General features: G+C 57.5%; 1 protein-coding gene across 5 annotated transcripts in view; it reads right to left on the reverse strand.

Moving 5' to 3' along the window:
- Positions 1-1404: 1404 nt before the first annotated feature.
- The window catches only part of GRM4 (glutamate metabotropic receptor 4), a 126250-nt gene continuing 107709 nt past the window's right edge, over positions 1405-19945 (reverse strand). For 4 of the 5 annotated variants that reach the window (XM_063812902.1, XM_016955267.4, XM_016955269.4 and 1 more), the window contains 3 exons: positions 18441-19376; positions 10890-11136; positions 1405-5613 (listed from right to left, as the gene is read on the reverse strand). In XM_063812902.1, coding sequence (XP_063668972.1) covers positions 5564-5613; positions 10890-11136; positions 18441-19376 — 1233 coding nt within the window. In that variant the 3' untranslated portion in view covers positions 1405-5563. The remainder of the gene's footprint in view (positions 5614-10889; positions 11137-18440; positions 19377-19945) is intronic. The other variant, XR_010157983.1, reaches the window with a different exon arrangement.

Here is a 19945-nt window from a genome sequence, read left to right on the forward strand (position 1 = left end):
GGCTCCGGCCACGTGGAAGCCCACCTTGGGCGTGGGGGGCGGCTTGGGCATGGCGGGCTGCAGGTCCCAAGCTCTGCCTCGCGGGGAGGTGGTTGAGGCCCAGTGAGAATTCAAGCACGACGTGGGCAGGCGGGCCAGCAGTGCAAGGGGACCCGGCACACCCTCCGAAGCTGCTGGCCCAGGTGCTAAGCCCGTCACTGCCCAGGGCTGGCAGCGCCAGCCGGCGGCTCCCAGTGCAGGGCCCGCCAAGCCCGCGAGTGCCGTGCGGAGCCCTGGTTCCCGCCCGCGCCACTCGTTCCACACCTCCCCGCAAGCAGAGGGAGCCAGCTCCTGCTTCTGCCGGCCCAGAGAGGGGTTCCCACTGTGCAGCGGCGGGCTGAAGGGTTCTTCAAGAGTGGCCACAGCGGATGCCCAGGCCGAGGAGGTGCTGAGAGCGAGCGAGGGCTGCTAGCACGTTGTCACCTCTCACTATGAGCAAGCCTTCTGAATATAGGATAAAGTCTAGGGTTGAAAGGGCATTCAGAAAGTGGAGGAGGACCTGCTCTTGAGCTGGGGTAATCTGGGGAGCTCTTTCAACACCAGATCTTTCAAAACTTACCTGTCCCCTGTCCCACACCTTCAGGGCAGCTGGTGTCTTGATGCTGAATTCCAGTATGGTTGCCGGCTGGTTGATGTGTTTTGGGAGAACATGCCTTGGCTCAGAAGCCTGAGGCTTTAACTGCAGAATTCTGGGCACTGACGCTGGAGTTGGGAAGATGTTTGGGGGCAGCAGGCTCCCTCAAACCGTGTGGGCAGCTGGCCGGCCTGTTCCAGCTGGCCTGCAGGCTTGAAGAGTGATTTCAGATGCTCAAGGAAGGATCACCCACTGCCACTCACCAGCACCAAAATAATGACGGAAATGCATCTCCTAGTGCAAAAAGACAGCCCTTCACCTCATAGTCAGAAAGAAAGAAGTTCCCTGAGGGCAGATACCAGTTGCCCTGCAGTCAGCAAACCCTTTCCTGGGGGTGGAGCTCTGTTTAACTCCTTATTATGGAAATTTTCCCAATATACAGGAAGGAGAGCAGGATAAAGATTCCCCGCTCAAGAATCATCCACTTTTGGCCACGTTGGCTTCAGCTCTGCTGCTCCCTGCCCTGTGTACTTTGAAGCGAACTGGGGCTGGTTTTATAAGAAAAGGGGGAAGAGGTGCCCTGGAAGTTAAGTGGGTCCCAGGGGGTAGCTGCACCCAGAATGGGGGTGGGGGTCCTGGTTCTGCGGATGGAGTAGGAGGAGGTCTGGCTGAAGGAGCCAGGCCCCATTTCCTGCCCCAACTCCACCTCTCTTTGTCTTCTCCCTCCCCCCTTCCCCTCCTCACTCGCAATAAAAACATAATTATGGGGCTTTATAGAAAAAAAAGGCAAATTATGGTGACATGCTTTAATTATCCACCGAGCAATGGCGGGCTGAATTACACAGGCAGGGCCTTGGAGGTTACCTAAAAATAAAGCAAGAAGCCTCATTACATGCTAATTGCTGCTTTTGCCAACTGAAGTGAGATTCTGGTGCCGAGTGCCATTTAGTGCTGGGTTGGGGGTGGGGGTCTGAGCCCTGTGAGGCTCACAGTGCCAGGGCCAAGCCCTGAGGGGCAGCCAGGACCATCCAGGGCAGGCAGGATGACAGAAGGAGCCCTCAGTGCCGGGGAGTGCCTCAGTTTCCCCTCCCTGTTCAGTGGGCAGATGGAAACCTGGGATGGGAAGGGGGAGCCGTGGAGCCAGTGAGGGTGTCAGAAAGAGGGGCGCCCAGCCTTATGCAGGCTCAGCATCTTCTCAGGGGCTCCCCAGGACCCCTTGGAGGCCTGGAGGCTGAGGCAGTGTGGGGGCAGCTGGCATGTGGCCCACTGAGACCTCTGTCCTGCCTGGCTCTATGCCTCTGCCTCCAAGGCCTGAGAAGTAAGGATGGGAGGGGCAGACCATAAGACATTAGAGCTCAGAACAGCCCCTCAGAGCCGGAAGGGACCTGAGACTCTGCTCCTGAGGCGGGTCTCCCCAGGGTCCTAGGAGTTCCACAAAGGTGCCCTGTGCATCCAGCTGGCCTGGAAGCTCCTGAGTGTCTGCTCAGGCTGGCAGCAGCCCAGCCTTGGGCTTGAGCCCCAGGCAAGCTCGAGTGGGCACTGTTGCTCCCTCCTGACTTCACAAGCCCCAAAGTCTGGTGCCACTCCTGGCCCACTTGACTGCACGGCCCATCTGCTGGGGAGCTTTTAAAATATGCCCGTGCCCAGCCCTCCCCCCAGAAGTTCAGGTCCAGTGTTCTGGAGGGAGCCCAGCGTCTGTATTGTCTAGAAGTTCCCCTGCTGGTTAGAAAGTGTGCTGTGGGGTGGGATGTCTGCTAGCCCAATCCTTCGTTCAGACATTGAGGAGGCTGAGGCCACGGGGGTGAGCACATACCCCCTGCACACAGCAAAGGTCTCTGGGGGGCGCTGGCTCCCTATCCAGGGTGCCAGGGACCCTGAACCCCCCATCTTGTTGAAATCTAACATTCTGAAGATACTTAGCAGCTTTCTCCAGTCATTAGTGAGCAGCCAAGCCAACCGTGAAGGGCCAGGCGTCCCTCCTGCCATGGGCATCAGGACAGGTCCCACCCAGGCCAGCTGTGGGCCCCAGCCCTGGCTGCACTGGCCTGAGCCTTCTAGGTGATGGACCCAGGGCTCCAGCAGCACCCACCCTCCCAACTGCTGCAGCAGGTCTAGCTGGCAAAAGTCTTGCTAGGGCCTGGTTCCCTCCTGTCCACCTCAGGCCCACAGAGCCCACCTCTGCACCCCAGGCTCAGATGCCCAAAGTCACACCCACCCAAGGCTTCCCTCCTCCACCCACCTCATTCTAACAGTCATTTTACTTTGGGACACAGTCTGCTGTATCTCCCCCATCACACTGGAAGCTCCCTGAGGGCAGGGCTATTTCTTCCCACTGGCAGGGGACTGGTAGTCCCTGAGGGCCCCTCCTGAGAGCCAAGGGGAGCCGAGGGGCAGCATCCCACTTGGAGAGGTGATTCTCCTGTTAGAACCTAGATGGGGGCCCCACAGATGTAGGGGGACCTAGGCAAGTCCTGGACTGAGCATCAAAACCCTGCAGGCCCTGCCCTGGACCTAGCCTTGGGCCTCAGAGCATCAATCACTTCAGGAGGGGCGTGAGCCACAGAGCAGGCAGGGTGCCCAGGCTGGGGGTGCTGCCAGAGTCACCCTGGGGGAAAGCTGGCTGCACCCCCTTCTGCATTCCCCATCCCTACCCCCCACCCCCCCACCCCCCATCCCCAACTGCCCTGGAAGCTTTTGGGAGATACCCTTGATCTGGCAACCTAGTTCTGCCTGACCGGGCTGGAGCACTGGGTGGAATCTTTCCTGGACAGAGGTCTTAGGAACCATTCCGCAAGACGATCAACGAGACACTTCCTTTCCTGTCTCCTTCCCTCACACAAACATTTATTGAGCATCTACTAGGTGCTGCACACAGACCCCAGGGAAGAAGAGATTTCCTATGCACAGATGTATGAGATGCCCAGGCCAGGAGTAAGAGTGGGCTGATGGAGAAGGCATACCTGGCATGATTCAATGTCCCAGCCTCAGCTCTACACACACCCTCATACTCTGTCCCTGTGTGGCCCCCTGCCTAGGGTTCCTCCAGTCCCTTCCACTGTGCTCCACAGCGCTGTCAGCTAGCCTGGAGGTGGGAGGGGGTGCCGGACCTAGGGGCAAGGCAGGGGCAGGGCAGGAGGGGGCGACACAGGCAGCCCAGGCTCCAGCTGCTGCCTATGGCCTCATTGTGTTTCTGGCTCTATAATTTACCCCAGCCAAAGCCCAGCCCCTAAGCGCTCCTGTTTCCCACCTCCCAACCTGCCAGGGAAGCCAGCTGAGGTGAACACTCACCATGGGCCTGAGACAGGCATCTGCATGAGCCACCGGGGCCCAAACAGATGATCAGACACGCAAACAAGACAGATACGCATGCGCATGGAGGCGCTGGACGTGCACACAGACACACAGCCAACACAGCCACACGGCCATGCCTGTGCCGTGCACTTGTGGGCCCACGTGGACACATAACAACACACTGATCTCCAGGACAGACACACATCTTCTTAGCACCCGAGCCTGGAGCCAACACAAGCAGGAGGGGACGGCTGTGAGTGCTGGCAGCCCGGGAAGCTAACTTCTCAAGAAGAGGACTTCCTGGCTGGAAGGAGAGAGGCACAGGTTATGGGGGCAGGGGTGGAAGGGCAGTCCCAGGTGTGAGGGGTGTGAGACAGAGGACAGGCAAGGCAGAAATGTTACCCTCCCAGGGCTGCAGGGCAGGGGACAGAGCATACCCCCTAATTAGGGGACTACTAGGTGCTGATTCCTGGAATTTCCTGCAATGTCCCTGCCCCTTACCTGGGAATCTGGCCCCTCCATGCCCAAGGCCTCACCACACCACACTAGATCCCAGCCTAGGGAGCAGTCTCCACAGCCCCCAAGCCCTGGGTCTCCAGAGCCCAGTTCCCGCTTCCCTCTAGGTCTACGCCCTCCAGCTGCAGGCTGAGCCTGTGGTCCCATGGCAGGACCCTCAGTGGATGTGGAGCCCGGGTGCAAAACCATGTGTTTATTTTTATTAGAAATGTTCTTGGTATAAAAACAATCATGCGCTACACATTGTCGTCAATAACCATCACCAAACACCCAGGCACTGAACTCCGTGTGGTCGGCAGGAGGGGCAGGCGGGCAAGACACACGGCAGACCGGCGGGGCAGGCGGGCAAGACACACGGCAGACGGGCAGGGCAGGCGGGCAGGCTGCGGGCCACAGGGACACACACAGAGGCCACCAGGAGGACGCAGCACTTGGCAACACACTCGAGATTTGTTTTCGTTTTGGCTTTTTTGTGTTTTGATTTTTTTTCCTTTTTTCTCTTTTGCAACATGTAAGGTTTGGTGAATTGGGGAAGGGTGGCAGGGAGAGGGGAGCAATGGCTGGACGAGAATGAAGCAGAGGAGAACAGGAAAGAAAACGGCAGAAAAGTGACACAGGTGGGACCCAAGAAAGCAGGAGGAGCTGAGGACAAAGAGGATGAGAGAGAGAGGCGGAGGCAAGAGCCAGAAAGGAGACACAGAAAAGGCCGAGAGTACAAGCAGCCGGGGACGCCAGAGAGGGAAAAGGTGAAACAAAGAGATAAGAGAACAGAAAGACAGGGCTGGAGACAGACAGAGGGGTCGCCAACAGCACAGACAGAGACGAAGGGAGGGAGAGATCTAGCACTGGGGCCCACACGACCTGAGCCCCTGTGGTTTGGGGCCGGGAGGGGCAATGGTCCAAGACGCAGGTTCTTGTGGTAGCCTGGCACCGCCCCGGCCCCTCGTCCTCCTGTTGCTCACCCGGTTTGCCCAGGCTGCCAGCAGTGACGGCTGGGGGCTCTGCTATCCTCAGCACCAAGCCACGTCCGTGGGTGCCCACGGGCAGGCAAGACATCAGCTGGGCCCTTGGGTGTGGCCCTGGCCCGACGCACCTTCCACAGGGTCACGGCTCCTCCTCCTGCTGCTCAGCTCCATGGACTCGCTAGATTGCATGGTTGGTGTAAGTGACGTAAGTCTGTTTGGTGGCCAGCGCTGGAAGGAGAGAGACCAGGGGTACCCAGGAGTCAGGGGCTGCTTTTCTCAAACTATCCTTTCACATGGGCACAGCCCTGCACAAGAACCTACCATAGCTCCCCGCCTCTCATGGCATCCAGTCCTGAGCTGAGCAATCGACACTGCCCCAAACTGCACCGGCCCCGCCTGGCCCACCCGGTTGCTTCTCCTGCTGTTCCTAGCTCCCCATCCAGGGACTGGGCCCATGTTTCGCACCTCCACGCCTTTGCCGGGCTGGGCTGCTTGCCTGGAGTGCCTTTCCTCTTCCCTTTGTACTCTAGAGATGACTCCTTCCTCTAGCACTCCTTCCCAAACCCCACTCCTGTGTGAGGGGCTCCCCAGCACGGGGCCCCTGCCACCTCCTAATTCTACCACCCTTCAAAAGAAACCTTTTTTTATGACATCATATAACCTTAAAATATTATCAAAGGGAAGTCTTTCAGAAGTTCAACCACACGCATTTTGGATGCGCACATGTAAGTAAGGAATATACATTAAACTAGAACAGTGACCTAAGGGAAGAGAGTGGGGAACAGGGACAGAGGAAATAAATAATGAAAACCAGAGTGGGGCTGTGCATGGCTAGAAACTGAGGCATGCGATTGACTCAGTCCTCCGCCCTACACCCAAGGAAACACAAGTCCCCCAGATCCCCAGGGCCCTCTGAGCACCTACCCTTTCTACTTCTTGGTGCCCCTGTCTCCCTCAGTCTTGAGCCCCCCTTTTCTGCCCCTGTCCCTCTGGCCCTTACTCCACACCAGGACTGGGGTGGTACATCGGGGTATCTCCCATTCCTGTCCACAGCTGAGTGACGCCAGCAGCTCTCATGAGCAGTGTGAGTGTCCCCCACCCCTCCAGAGTGCAGACCCCACAGCAGCCTAGTGAGGCAGCCAATGAAGCATCGCCCAACTTGACAGATGAGGAACTGAGGCCAGAGGGGTGAGGAGCCTGGCCAGACCCTTGGTTTTGTCCTGTCTAGCCAGGGTTTAGGGCCTCCCTCAGTGGCCTGGGAGCCGCCTCAGTGGTGGTAATCAGGGCAGTATTGCTGCCTGGGGCAGGGGCTGGTCTGCGAGTATGGAGAGAAGCAGTGGGTGGGAGAAACCAGCTGTCCTTTGTCTAAAAGCTGCCCTGACCCTCGGTCAGGATCTGTTGGCTCAAAAAGGAGGCACATCTGCCAGACTCAGCCAGGGGCATCTGGAGAAGAGAAAACTGGGGGACAAGTGTGGTGGTCTACAAATTGTCCCCCCGATCCTCTCCCCCCTATTTCACTGGGCACATGACTCTGAAGGACTAAGTTTCCCAGCCTCCCTTGCAGCTACGTGAGGCCTTACCTGACTGTGTTCTTCCTCATGAAATACACATGGAAGGACTGTGTGCAGCTCCCATGTCATTCAATTAAAATGGGTCTTTCCCCCATGCATCTTCTCTTTTCCCTTCCATGAGCAGAACAACCATTGAGGTCATCTAGCCTCAATCTTCAGGGAGCCAATGGAGCAACAAGATGGAAGGATCCTGGGTCCTCACTCCCACCCACCCACCATGTCCTATTATGGCAGAGAGCAACAAACATCTGTCTGATTTGAGCTGCTCAGTTCTGGGACCTCTTTGTCACAGCAGTGTAACTGGAAGCCCACTAACACAGGCAGAAGTTTGGTGTCCAACTATCAGTCTATCACATGTGGAAGAAGCAAACTGCTTGGGGATGGGGTGAGCAGAGGGGTCCACCATGGGACCAGTAGGGAGGCATGAAGGTCAGGGTCCAGCTCAGTTAAAGGAAGAATTTTCTCCTGGCCAGAGTTGGGTGGAGTCAGTGGCCTATGAGCTCCCTGTCAACAGAAAAATTCAAGCAGACGATGAAGAATCACTTAGCCGGATGGTGGTGGGCAAGTTTCAAGGTTTATGTGCTAACTGGACAGGTGCCAATGGAAGAAAATGGTGCCACAACATCCAAAAAAAGAATAAGAACACAGCATGGCACCTTACAGCTCATGAAGAATTCCCACCTTCATCTCTGAAATGACCCATGTCCTTCCAGGGTGCTGGATGACCAAGAGGGCAGAGGGACCACAGGACAGGTCATTTTGGATGGGGCAGCATCCAGGAGATAGCCTGGGATGGCAGGTGCTGAGAGGGAGATGAGCACAGACCAGCACCCTGAGGGCGGGAGCCGAGATTCTAGTTGCTGGGAGGCCTCACACTCTCTCTGAGCCTCAGGCAGCTCTTCCCCTCCTTTGCTGGGCCTCAGTTTCCCTGCTTGTAACTTGAGCAAAGTGGCCCTTTTTGCCTAGACTACTTCTCCTGAGGGGCTTCCAACTGCCTCCAACATCTTCACCCCATTCTATCCCCCATGGTCAGAAAAGGAACAGCAGTGGCTATGCGAATCACAGCAGGCCAGGCTGGTGAGAATCAATTCCCCAGAGCTCCGTCACCCCCTGGGGGAACTGATAAAACTGAGCTTCCACGCCTGTAAAACCCATCAGCAGCTCCTGGCTCAGAGGTGAAAAAAACTCTCAGCAGCCACAACAAAATCTCCACTGACTGCAGGGGATGCGAGCCTGAGGGCAGCTGAGGGGCACCAGGGGCAGCTGCAGACTAGAGAAAGTGTGGAGAGGAAGGACCGCAGGGCCTCTGCTCTCCTCTAATGCCCTACCTGTCTGCCCTAGAAAACCCAGCTCACAGGTTCCAGAAGCTGGGGAGCTCTTCACCCAAGCCTCAGTCTCACCATCTGGAAAATGGGAGCCGTGAGTCTGCCCAGGGCCCCCACGAGCTAACAGTGAGGCTCCAAGGGAAAGGTTCACCGGAAGTCAGGACACTTGGGGTCCAGTCCTGCCCGCAATGCTGTGGGGGAATCTCGACACCTGCCATGTGGCCCTTCTAACAAACTGACCTTCTCAGAGCCGAGAGTCTCTCATCTGTAAGATGGGGTGATAATAAACACCACGTGGGGTCAGCCAAGAGGTGAACAGAAACACTCTTTAAATCCTGCAAAATGCTGGGCAGAAGGACCGGGCTGGAATTATTCCAGCACTGGGGACTGGATAGGGACAGCAACACTCCCGGAGCACCCTCAGTGTGAGGGGAAGGCCAAGGGGTGTGGGCCGAGGCCCCGAGCCCACCCGGTGCTGACAATAGGCCCCGGCTGCTGGTTTTCAGTTGCCGGAGGCGCAGATAACAATTAGCCAGGCAGTGCTAGGCACCAGCTGACAGCCCCCATTTGTCGCCCCTTGTCTCCGCACCCAATCTGCCTGCAATCAGGCCCCTGAATTATTTATTCTGTTGTTTGTTTAAAGATACGTAGCCTGCCAGTGACAGAGTGAAAAATGTCCCTGTTCCACAGGAGTGACACCTTCCCACTCCTCCTGCTCACACCCCCTCCATCCGGCTGTCCCCAGAATTAATCACCTGGCTCCTGCCCAGTGCCTCCATGGCCCCTGTTGTCACTGAGCTGAGAGACAGTGGGGGCACAGGGTGCTGGTTGCTGGCCTTCACACAGGAGGTGGGGAGAGGGGCTCCCCACTTCCCTACCATGGAAGCCCCTAAGACTTTCAGAGGGGAGGATGCCAAGGCCTGCAGGGGGTCTGGGTGACCACAGACCCCTCGGTCCCTCCCAACCCCAGAGCAGCTGGAAGTGAGGCCCATGGGGGCTGCCCCACAGCCTGGAGACCCCCAGGCCCCTCTGGGCAGGAAGCAGGGGCCTGGGGATATGGGGTCTCCCTCCCCAGGCCTCCACACCCCTCCTCTGGCAGGAGTGGGTAATTGTCCCATGTTCCCAGGTGACTGGCTGGAGCAGAGGCAGAGGGCAGTACCCGTACTGAGCCATCAGAGCTCTCTGTGAGGGCCCCACCCTTTATGGGACCCTCTGCCCTGTCACAGCACCCGTGGTGTCACCCTTTGGGGCCAGGGTGTCACTTCCGGGAGGGGCTAATACCCTCTAGCTCTCAGGAGCACTGGGGAAAAGCATATCTGACAGACCTGCTCCTGCACGCAGCAGAGAGGTGGTCTGGATGGAACAGGACCTGGGACCTGAGAAGGAAGGTCTCCATGGGAAGGAGGAAAACTGGAACAGGGAGAGGGTCCCCAGTCAGGCAGAAAGGCCTGGTCAGGACTTCATCTGGGGTTTCTGAACATCCAGGTAGACATGAAAGGCCAAAGGTGGGAGTCCCATGGGCACCTCTGTCCCTTCCCCGCTCTGCATGGGGGCCAGCATGGCACCCGAAGGGAACCCCAGGGTCGTAGGTTGAGGGAAGCTGGTGTTCTGTGGGGAGGAGGAGGACTGGAAAGAACCAGAAGTCGCAGGGCAGGAAAAGGGGGACACACAGGCATCAGGGGTGTTGATCAGAGAGGGAAGGGTATCAGAAGCCAGTATACTCTCCACAACAGAGGTGCACAGGCTGGATCTCCGAGGAAGAGGGAAGTTGGCAAAGATGGTGGCACTGCTCCGTTACCAGCCCTGAAGGGACCTGTCCTGGCCAGCTCCAGACCACAGGCTTGCCCCTCAGCTGCCGAGGTCCCTGCCTGGTGCCCTCCCCCACCACAAAGCATGACCCTCTCCTGCTGGGTCTCCTCGGACAGTCCCCCAGACAGGCAACTACCTGAGCGCCACTAGGCAGTCCTGTAGGCCCCTCTGCCTCACCCTGCCCTCACTCACCGGTCCTGGCCGGCCCATATCCCGGGTCCCCATAGCTCAGGTGCCTGCTAGGGGGTGGCTGAACAAAGTCAAGCTGGGTGTTACAGCTGCTCTGGGCTCAGGGCCGCTCCCACCCCACCGGGTTACCAAAGGGCCAGTGTGCAGGGTCCCGGGGACGATTCCTTCTCCCAGAGGGGCTGAAAGGGCACAGGCAGAGACCCAGGCCCCAGCAGAGGGAAATCCCGGGGTCCCCGCTCACCCTCAGGGCCCAGGCGCCCCCTGGTGGCCTGCCTCGGGGTGGGGCACAGATCCCTGGAAGGGCGCTGCTAGGGCATCAGCTGGGGAAACCTTGAGGTTCTCTCCAGGGCACCAGCTGGGGAAACCTTGAGGTTCTCTCCAGGCCACCAGGAGGGGCAGGACAGAACGGGCTCTAATGTGGTGCCTCAGGGCTCTCCCTGAGAGGCTGGCTCCCACCTGTAGCCTCAGGGTTCCCCCAGTGTCCCCCGCCGCCTCCCCAGGATGGGGCATCGGGGCAGGGTGGGGTGGGGAGGGGCAGGAGCTCAGCCGACCTGCTGCAAAAGGAGCGGGGCCTGGGGCCCGAGGGGGCAGAACGGGGCCAGGTACTCACCTGGGGCCTCAAGGTTCTCGCAGAGCTCAGACTTGGCCTCTCCGTTGGGCCGGAAGTTGCCCTTTTGCGTGAACTTGTTGGACATGGTGGCCGCCGTAACGACGGCTTTGAGGCTGCGCTTGCGCTTGGGCACGTTCTGCTCCGGGTGGAAGAGGATGATGTAGACTTTGGGCATGTAGAGCATTCCCAGGGACACTGAGGCGCTCAGACTCACCGAGACCGTCAGCGTCGTAGTCTGGATGTACAGCTGGCGGAGGGCATGGCGGCGTCAGAGCAGGCTCTGCCCCGACTGAGGGCCCTGACTCCCGCCAGTTCCCACCCAGGGACCCACCCGGCATCCCGCTGCCTTCAGGCAGAAGGAAGTCGTGGCTTGGAGCTGGGACTGCAGACCAGGGTTTCTGCATTCAAATCTTGGCTCACTACTTCCAGCTGTGTGATATTAGACACGTCACATCCTTGTGCCTCAGTTTCCTCACGTATAATATGGGCGTGATAATGATAGTACTTACCTCCTAGGGCTGTTGTGAGAATTAAGTGACTTAATAAATGTTTTAAAAGTGTGGAAAACATCTGGCACATGGTAAGTGCCATTTCAGGTTACAGCTGTTATTTGCTATGTGGAGGGGGTGCGCCTGAGGAGAGGCTCTCAGGAGACCACAGCCGGCCCTTCTCAGGGCTGAGGGCGAGAGGAGCACCCCTTGGTGCTTTGGGATAACACCCAGTGGCCATGTCACAGCCCCTCGGATCAGACCTCCATTCAATGACTGCCCCCGCAACGGTCCCCCAGTGCAGAGCATGGGATCCTCGGCACCCATCGCGATATGGTGGTGGCAGCAGTCAGAGCTCATTTCATGCTCGCTCACCAGCACTAACAGTGACAGATGTTTAGCAAAATGAAAGCCCATTAATCTGGGTGTCGGATAATCCATTTTACAATAGTAGAGCCTTCCAGGCAGGGTCCGGCAATTCCCACTGTCCCCGTCTGGGATTCCCCTCCCTGCCTCTCCCTTCCTCCGGGTCCTCCAGGCCTCAGCCACCCCTCTGAACCTCCTCAGCCAAGGTGGGACCAAAGGAGACCCAGGCTAGGCCTCCTGGGTCTGGGCATGAAGGAAGCAGGAAATGCTCTTTCCCAAATCTGCTCTTTCTGAGCCTGGGTCCTGCCCTGGTACATGGCTGGTGTGCTTCCTCCAGGAATCCTCTCCTGACCCCCAGCTCTATGGGGCCCCATGATACCCTTCATTTCTTCTACCCAGACCAGCAGTGTGGACACAGGTCTGGACTTGTTTCCTGAAGGCACAGGGGCCCTGGCCTCATCTGGCAGTACCCCCCATGTAGGGACCAGGTCTTCCCGTTCTTATATTCCTCCCTGTCCCTTGCACGCCGCTCCATAAATGCCTCATGACACTGGATGGGATGACCTTCATTTCCAGTCACCCTGCCCTGCGTTTCCTACCTTTGGGAGAGGGACTGGAGAAGCCGTAGGGCCTAAAAGGAGAATCCTGCCCTTCTGTGGGCCTCAGTTTTTCCCTCAGTGCAATGGGATGAAAGCAGCTACCTCACCCAAACCATGAGGGTACCCCAAGCACAGACTGTGAAGCCATGTGAAACTTGCTTTTAGTGACCGCAGGCACTGAGGTGAAGGTGAGGAGAAGAGACATGGGGGACATGGGGGCATGACCGGACAGCCATGATGTGCCCAAGCCAAGGCACTGACACTCCTCAAAGTGCAGCCTCCAGGCTGGCGTGGCCCAGGTCAGGCAGAGCTCCGAGGGGAAGGAGGCCGAGAGTGGCCACTGGTTCAGGGAAATGTCACAGGCCCAGGGGAAATGAAAGCCTGTCCCCCAGTGAGCACATGCCGCTCCAGACACAGACAGGCCTCCATCCTCAGATACTACTTACACTCTCACCCCTGGGCATGGAGCTCTCCTGGAGGGAAAGGTCATGACCAGCCAGCGGGGCCGTGCTGGCCGTCTCTCCTGCCCAAACTGGGGCTGGTGGCCAGGGTGAGAAGGCAGGAAGAAGCTCCAGAGCATCAAAACAGACGCTTGGGGAATATCGTAGAGTCTCGGGCTAATGGAGAATAGGCTTGTCATCTGGGTCTTCACCATGAGACTAGGAGTTCCCTAGGGACAAGGTGTGTCTCCCTGATTACATCAGGGTTCCCTGAGGGCAGGGCTGGCTCTCCTCTCACACTGGGGGTTCTTGGAAATAGGGGTTGTGTCCCAGGTAAGACACCCATCTTAGACCCTTTGCCTGCTCCTTGTTGATGGGTGCAGTGCAGTTGGGCCCACATGGAGTTGGTGGGACCAGGGATTGAGGCCCTTCTCTGGGCAGAGGAACCCTTGCAGTGGACACAGTTCTATGTTGAGGGCCAGCATCCTGGGTTCCAGATTCTACTCTGCCTCAGCCCACTGTGGGATGCTAACAAGTTTCCACCCCTCTCTGGGCACCAGATGCCCCTCCATGAACACAGGCAGGGCCAGCGCTATGAGTGTACAACCTGTGCGGTCACCCAGGGGCCTGTGCCTAGCTCTCAGTTTAAGGTCCTTCTGCCACCATATTGAATCGTGGATAATTTCTGAACAGTGGGCCCTTCGTTTTCATTTTGTGCTGGGCGCTGAAAATTATATAGCCAACTCTCAACACAGGCATGGGCACAGTCATTGGTATTCTCTTCTATTTTGTTTTTCAGCCTAGGAGCCTTTCTGCGAACAAAATTCAAGGGATATAAATAGATCAAAACCCTCCCTCCCAGCACGGGCCCTGGGGGCTCCTCTAGCCATCCCCAGCTGGGAGGTAGGCCCTGTACACAGCAGGAGTGGGGCTGCCCACCACCAGTTCCGCTCCTTGCCCCAGGGTGTGGAATTTGAGCCCCACCATGGGAGCCTGCCTCTGGGTCAGACATTGTTTCTGGAGCCCCCTCTGTGAAGGTACACAGGGCCACCAGGAGGTGGTAGCAGGTTAACCCTTATCAGAGAAACAGTGGTCCTCTAGACCCCAGCAGGCACTCCCGAGGGGCTGAACCCAGGCACCAGGAAGGTCCTAAAGGGAGGCAGAGTGAGAGGCGGCCTTCGGGCTATGATCTCCCCTCCTCTCCCACCCACCTGCCTCTTAGCCCGCTGGTGCCTGAACTCCCACCATCCCTGCTCTCCTGTGTGGATGGGCCCTCACTGCACTCCATCCTCCGTGAGGAATCCTGCATTCAACCTCACTAGTCATGTGCTCCCCATGGTGAAGGAGCTTGTCTGAGCTGAGTTTGATACAGGAGGACAGAGGACACCTGGGGTGAGGATAGGGCACAGGAAGGAGCAGCTGTAGATGTGGATGATGAATTTCCTGCTTTCGTGCTAGGCCTGGTGGGTACAGGGTTCGAGGGGCCCCAGTGGGGGCACCAGGGAGCTCTGCCTGCCTTGTGCTTCTGCGGGCTGACCCTGATAGGAACAAAGATCCTCCAAATCTGTACAAACCAGACAAATAAACTTCCCCACACCCTGATTGCCTCTGCAGCCACGTCCTGCCCAAGCATGACTGAGCAGTAACCCCACGTAGTGGAGAAAGCCCGCTCAGTGTAATTCCAAATGGCTGTGGTGTTAAGCCCTGGAAATCCGGGCTAAGGCTGGGAAATCCAGCCGCCTGCTCACCAGAGTGGCACAGACAGCTTCACTCTGTGACAGCACCTGAACCCTGGGGGAACGGGTGCAGCTGAGCATGTGCAAGTGCGTGTGTGCATACATGCATGCCTGCTCACACACACATCAATATACACGTACGTACCTGCATTGACACATACACCTGACCTCACAGCTGCACATTTGCATCTGACTCAGCTGGGCTCTCTCTCTCTCTCTCTCACACACACACAAACACACACACACACACACCTCTTCACACATGGGTACACACATATACATAGACACAAATGTACTCACACATCTACACACATCCACCTGCACACACTCACTAACATTTGCACTCACACATCTGCACACTTGTGTGCACAAACACTCCTGGGCACGTATACTCAACCTACACATCCATACACACACCAGCAGCTACATACCCTTCAGCACACCCATCAACCCATCCCCGCTTAATCTGCATGCACATGGGCACACACCTGTGCACACACACCACACATGCACCACTGAGCATGTACATGCACAAAAAGGCACACACACGTCTATACACACACACCTCTGTAGGCACACCACAACTCCTGACAACAGCCACACCCCGCTTGATCTACATGCAAACACACACACTTAGCAGCCAGACCTGCAGCTTGCACTGGGGCATCTTGCAGCTCGGCATGACATGGCCCAGACACAGCCCCAGGTTGCCTGAGTCTCTAAGAAGCCTGGTAGTCTGAACCGCAGGAACTTCAGAACACATCTCCTCCACCGCCTCCCATTCAGAGGCCCAGAGTGGGAGAGGTGTATGTCCCATGTCCTAGGCCACCAGGGAGAGAGCAGACTGGTGTGAGGCCAGCCTGTCGTATGACCTGGGACAAGTCCCTGTCCCTCTCTGGGCCTATGAACTGATCATCTCAGGGACTCCCGTCATAATCAGGGCTGGCTGGGGGAGCCTCCTAAAAAGGCAGGAATCAGAGGCTGGTAGGTCACCTGCAGAGATTGAAAGGGTAGGGAGGCTGAGTTGGGGGGCTGGGTTGCAACATCTGGAGACTGGAGAGCCTGATATCCTGGGATGACAGGGACCCCACTGGGGAGTGGCAGGCAGCCAGGGGGAAATATGGCAAGGTGGAGGGAGGGGCTTAACCATCACGTGTGGGCCTCCCAGCCAGGTACCTTTACTCCCTGAGGAGGTGTGGGAAGGGGCCTCCTGGTATTGTTGAGGGTAATTTCTCAAGCTGCCAGTTTCCTGGGGTATGGGATGGCCTCCCTGCTGGCTCCATGGGGCCCATGAGCATTGAGAGGCGTGAGGGCCTCTGCCTGCACCTGCGCTCAGCAGGGAGGGTCTCCCACAGCAGGCCTGGTGGAGGCCAGAGACCCAGCTCACAGCATGGGCCGGGCGCCATGGCTGCACCAGGGCTGCTTGGCTCAGGCTTGCAAGGTGGGATCCCCCTGCTGAAGCAGACCCAGTCTCAGATCTCAGATCTTAGGACACTCACTGCCAGCCCCAAGGTCTGCCTCTTAGGGCCCCCACAGGGCCCCCATTGGAAAATGACCCTTGAGGAGCTGTTGGAAAAGAGGTGGGCACCTACCAAGGAAGTCCCAGGGCATGAGGTATCCCAGAGCTGCAGGGGGGAAGGGTGTGCTGGGGATGGGGGGGTGCTCCTAAGTTAGACAAAGTGGGGTCAAGTCCAGCTGTGCCACCAAGGCAAGTCACTCCCCCTCTCTGTGCCCCTGAGTCCTCATCTGTAAGCAGGGGATGATGAGACCTCACCAGCTGCCATGGGGCCTAACGGCCGTTAGGTAAACTGTCTCCACATGACGAGCACCCCATCCCATGGCTGCCTCACTGAAAACTAGGCAACCCTGGGAGCTCAGACTGGCGCTCACAGCTCGCTCTTTCTTTCTCTCTCTGTCTTTCTTTCTTTCTCTTTCTCTCTCTCTCTTTCTTTCTCTTTCTCTCTCTCTCTTTCTTTCTCTTTCTTTCTCTCTCCCTCTCTCTCTCTTTATTTCTTTTCTTTTCTTTTTCATGAGATAGATTGTCACTCTGTCACCCTGGCTGGAGTGCAGTGTCACAATCTCAGCTCACTGCAACCTCCGTCTCCCAAGTTCAAGCATTTCTCCTGCCTCAGCCTCCTGAATAGCTTGGAGTACAAGCATAAGCCACCATGCCTGGCTACGTTTTTGTATTTTTGCTAGAGACAGGGTTTCACCATGTTGGTCAGGCTGGTCTCGAACTCCTGACCTCAAGTGATCCACCCGCCTCAGCCTCCCAAAGTGCTGGGATTATAGGCATGAGCCACCACACCCAGCCTTGGGCTCACAGCTCTAGATGCCAGGCTCAGGCTGACAACTCCTCAGATATGTCTCCAGCCCAGAACTTGCCCCTGAACTCCAGACTCCTATATTCAACCACTGACTTGGCAGCTGCATTTGGACGTCTAATGAGCATCCCAAACTTAGCATGTCCAAAGGACCCCTTCTCCTGCCCCTCCCAGGCTCCTCTCATTGTCTGCTCTTCCTTAGCATGGGAAACTCCTTCCTTCCTGATTGCTCAGGCCTCAAAGCATGGTGTCCTCCTTGACTCGACTGTCTCCTCGTCTCCCACCCAACGTGCCATCCATTGGAAACCTGACCAGCCAGTCTCCAGACAGGCCCAGACTCCCCCACTCCCCACTGCATCTGCTGGGGACACCCTCTCCTGCAGAGCATGACAGTGACCTTCTCACAGCTGCTCTTGGCAGCCAGAGGGTCCTTTTCAACCTACATCAGATAGCACCCTCACCTGCTCAGAAGCCTGCAGCGGCCTCTCTTCTCACTCATGGTAAAAGCCAATGTCATTGCCACCATCTGGCCTGTCACCTCTCTGATCTCGTTCCCCACTCCTCTGGCTTCCTCAGCTCCACACTCCTTACAGTGTATTAACTGTTTGTGCACCCACTGTGTCATGTGATTGTGACAATACCTGGAAAGACGGCAGGGAAAGGGACATGGCCCCAATTTACTGATGAAGAAACTGAGGCCAGGGAGGCCAACTGGCTTGCCCAGATCCCACACTTATACATGGCACTCAGACCAAGACCTGGGTCCTTGGTGCACCTTGATGCCCTGCCTTCAGTGACTCCCAGTACTTCCAGATAACACCCCCGAGTCACCCAGCCAGCACCAGGACTGGGATGTGGGCCGAGCATACAGGTCTCTTGGGGTGTGCCCAGGTCCTCGGACCAAGCCAACAGGAGGCAGAGGTAGCCACTCTGCAACTCCAGCCAAGGGAAGGAAAGGCCCTCTGCCAGCCCCTAGCCTTTAGGCTTCCAGGGCAGCTTGGGGCTGGGGAGAGAGGGGGAGTCCCATGGGGATCTTGTGAGGGGTAGATGGAGGAGGGAGAAGAGAGGAGTGAACCAAAAGGAAGACAGGGTTGAGTAGGGAGAGAGGTAAGAGAAAGGAGTCTAGAAAAGAATGAAGAGTGAAGGAGGGTACAGCACTCCAGGCTTATGGAGGGGGGAAGGGGTGAGAGAATAGGAGGAGGAAAGAATGAAAGGAGATGGGGTAAGGGCAGCAGGGATGGAGAGACAGGGAGAAAGAGGAGGAGGGGGGAAGGAGAACAGGGGGAGGATGGAAAGAGGGAGTAAAGTGGGGCTGAAGGTGACAAAAGGAGGAGAGAAAAAAGGAGAGATGAGACAGAGAGAAAGGGGGAGAGAGAAGAGGGAGAGGGGCAAAAACAGAGAAAGAGGAGAGAAAACCCAGAACCCAGAGAGAAAACTTGCAGCTTGGAGAGAAGGCAGAATGAGGCATGAAAGAAGGCAGAATGAGGCAAGAAAGAAGGCATTTCTGGAGCAGGGGGGAGGCCAGCCAGCCTCAGGAGGCTGCCCCCTGCTCACTGCCCTCACCTACCCACCGTCCACCCCCGGCCCCCACCACTCACCTTGTCGGCCGACTGCGAGGTGCCAAAGAAGATGGGGATGAAGGCCAGCCAGACGATGCAAGTGGTGTACATGGTGAAGCCAATGGGCTTGGCCTCGTTGAAGGTCTCGGGCACGCCGCGTGTCTTGATGGCATACACGGTGCACGTGACCATGAGCAGCATGCTGTAGCCCAGCAGGCAGATGAGCGACAGGTCCGAGATGTCACACTTGAGCACACCCCTGGCGAAGCGGGGGTCGAGTGTCCGCTGGTCCTGGAAGTCCACCACCGAGTGGGAGGGGTCCACCACAAACCACACACAGATGCCCAGCAGCTGCAGCGAGATGAGGCTGAAGGTGATGGCCAGCTGTGAGGCGGGGCTGATGAAGCGTGGGGCACTGACCGAGCGCTTGCCCTGCTCGAAGATGCGGTAGATGCGGTTGGTCTTGGTGAGCAGGGCTGCATAGCTGATGCTCATCCCTAGTCCCAGGAAGATTCGGCGCAGCGAGCAGGTGCCAAGGTCGGGCTCAGCGATCATGAGGAAGGTGGTGGCATAGCACAGGAAGATGCCCGCCAGCAGCACATAGCTCAGTTCACGGCCCGAGGCCTTGACGATGGGCGTGTCGTTGTAGCGCACAAAGGTGATCACCACGAACAACGTGGCAGCGATGCCCACCACGGCCAGGAAGAGGGGCAGCACGGCCCAGGGCGAGCCCCACTCAAGCTTGATGATGGGGATGGGCCGGCAGCCCGTGCGGTTCTCTGTGGGCCGCATGTCATAGGGACACGTCTTACAGGTGTAGCGGTCCACCTGGTACTGGTACCCTGTGCAAGGCTCGCAGTGCCAGCAGCAAGGCATGCCCTTCACTGTCTTCTTCCGCTCACCCGGTTGGCAGGGCAGGCTGCAGATGGAGCGGGGCAGCTGCTGCCCGCTCCCCGGCCAGTGCATCCGCTCTATCTGGCAATGACAGCACCGTAAAGCAGGCCTCAGAACATGCCACCCGGTGCCCCGGACCATCCTACTGGGTGGTGGCACCTTGTAGCCCCACACTCAAATCACCCAGCTAGTTGGCTAAAAGTCCAGCTGCCCGGACCCCACAGGGACATACTGAATCTAACAGCTGGAGTTAAAAAAGGTCTCCGGCATAACTCAGACATAATTGACCTACAGGGAATCCTGACTGAACCCGAAACTCTCAAGACTCATATGAAGAAACTGAGCCCAGAAAGCAGTAGTGACAACCTAGAGTCACAGGAAACAACAGTGCAGAGCAAAGAGAACTCAAGAGTCCTGACTCTTAGCCCCTAAGGCCTTGCTGCTCACAGTGGTCCCCAGGGCGGCAGCAGCAGCCTCACCCAGGGGCTTGTTGGAAAGGCAAATTCCAGCCCCATCCCAGACCTACTAACTCAGAATCTGAGTTTCAACAAGACCCCCAGATGATTCCTGTGCACACTGGAGTGGAAGATGTGCTGCCCTACGGCCCAGCCCAAGGCACCTCTGCCAAACAGCAGGGAGTTGGATTCAGC

Source organism: Pan troglodytes, chromosome 5 (genome assembly GCF_028858775.2).
Source record: "Pan troglodytes isolate AG18354 chromosome 5, NHGRI_mPanTro3-v2.0_pri, whole genome shotgun sequence".
NCBI lineage: Eukaryota > Metazoa > Chordata > Mammalia > Primates > Hominidae > Pan > Pan troglodytes.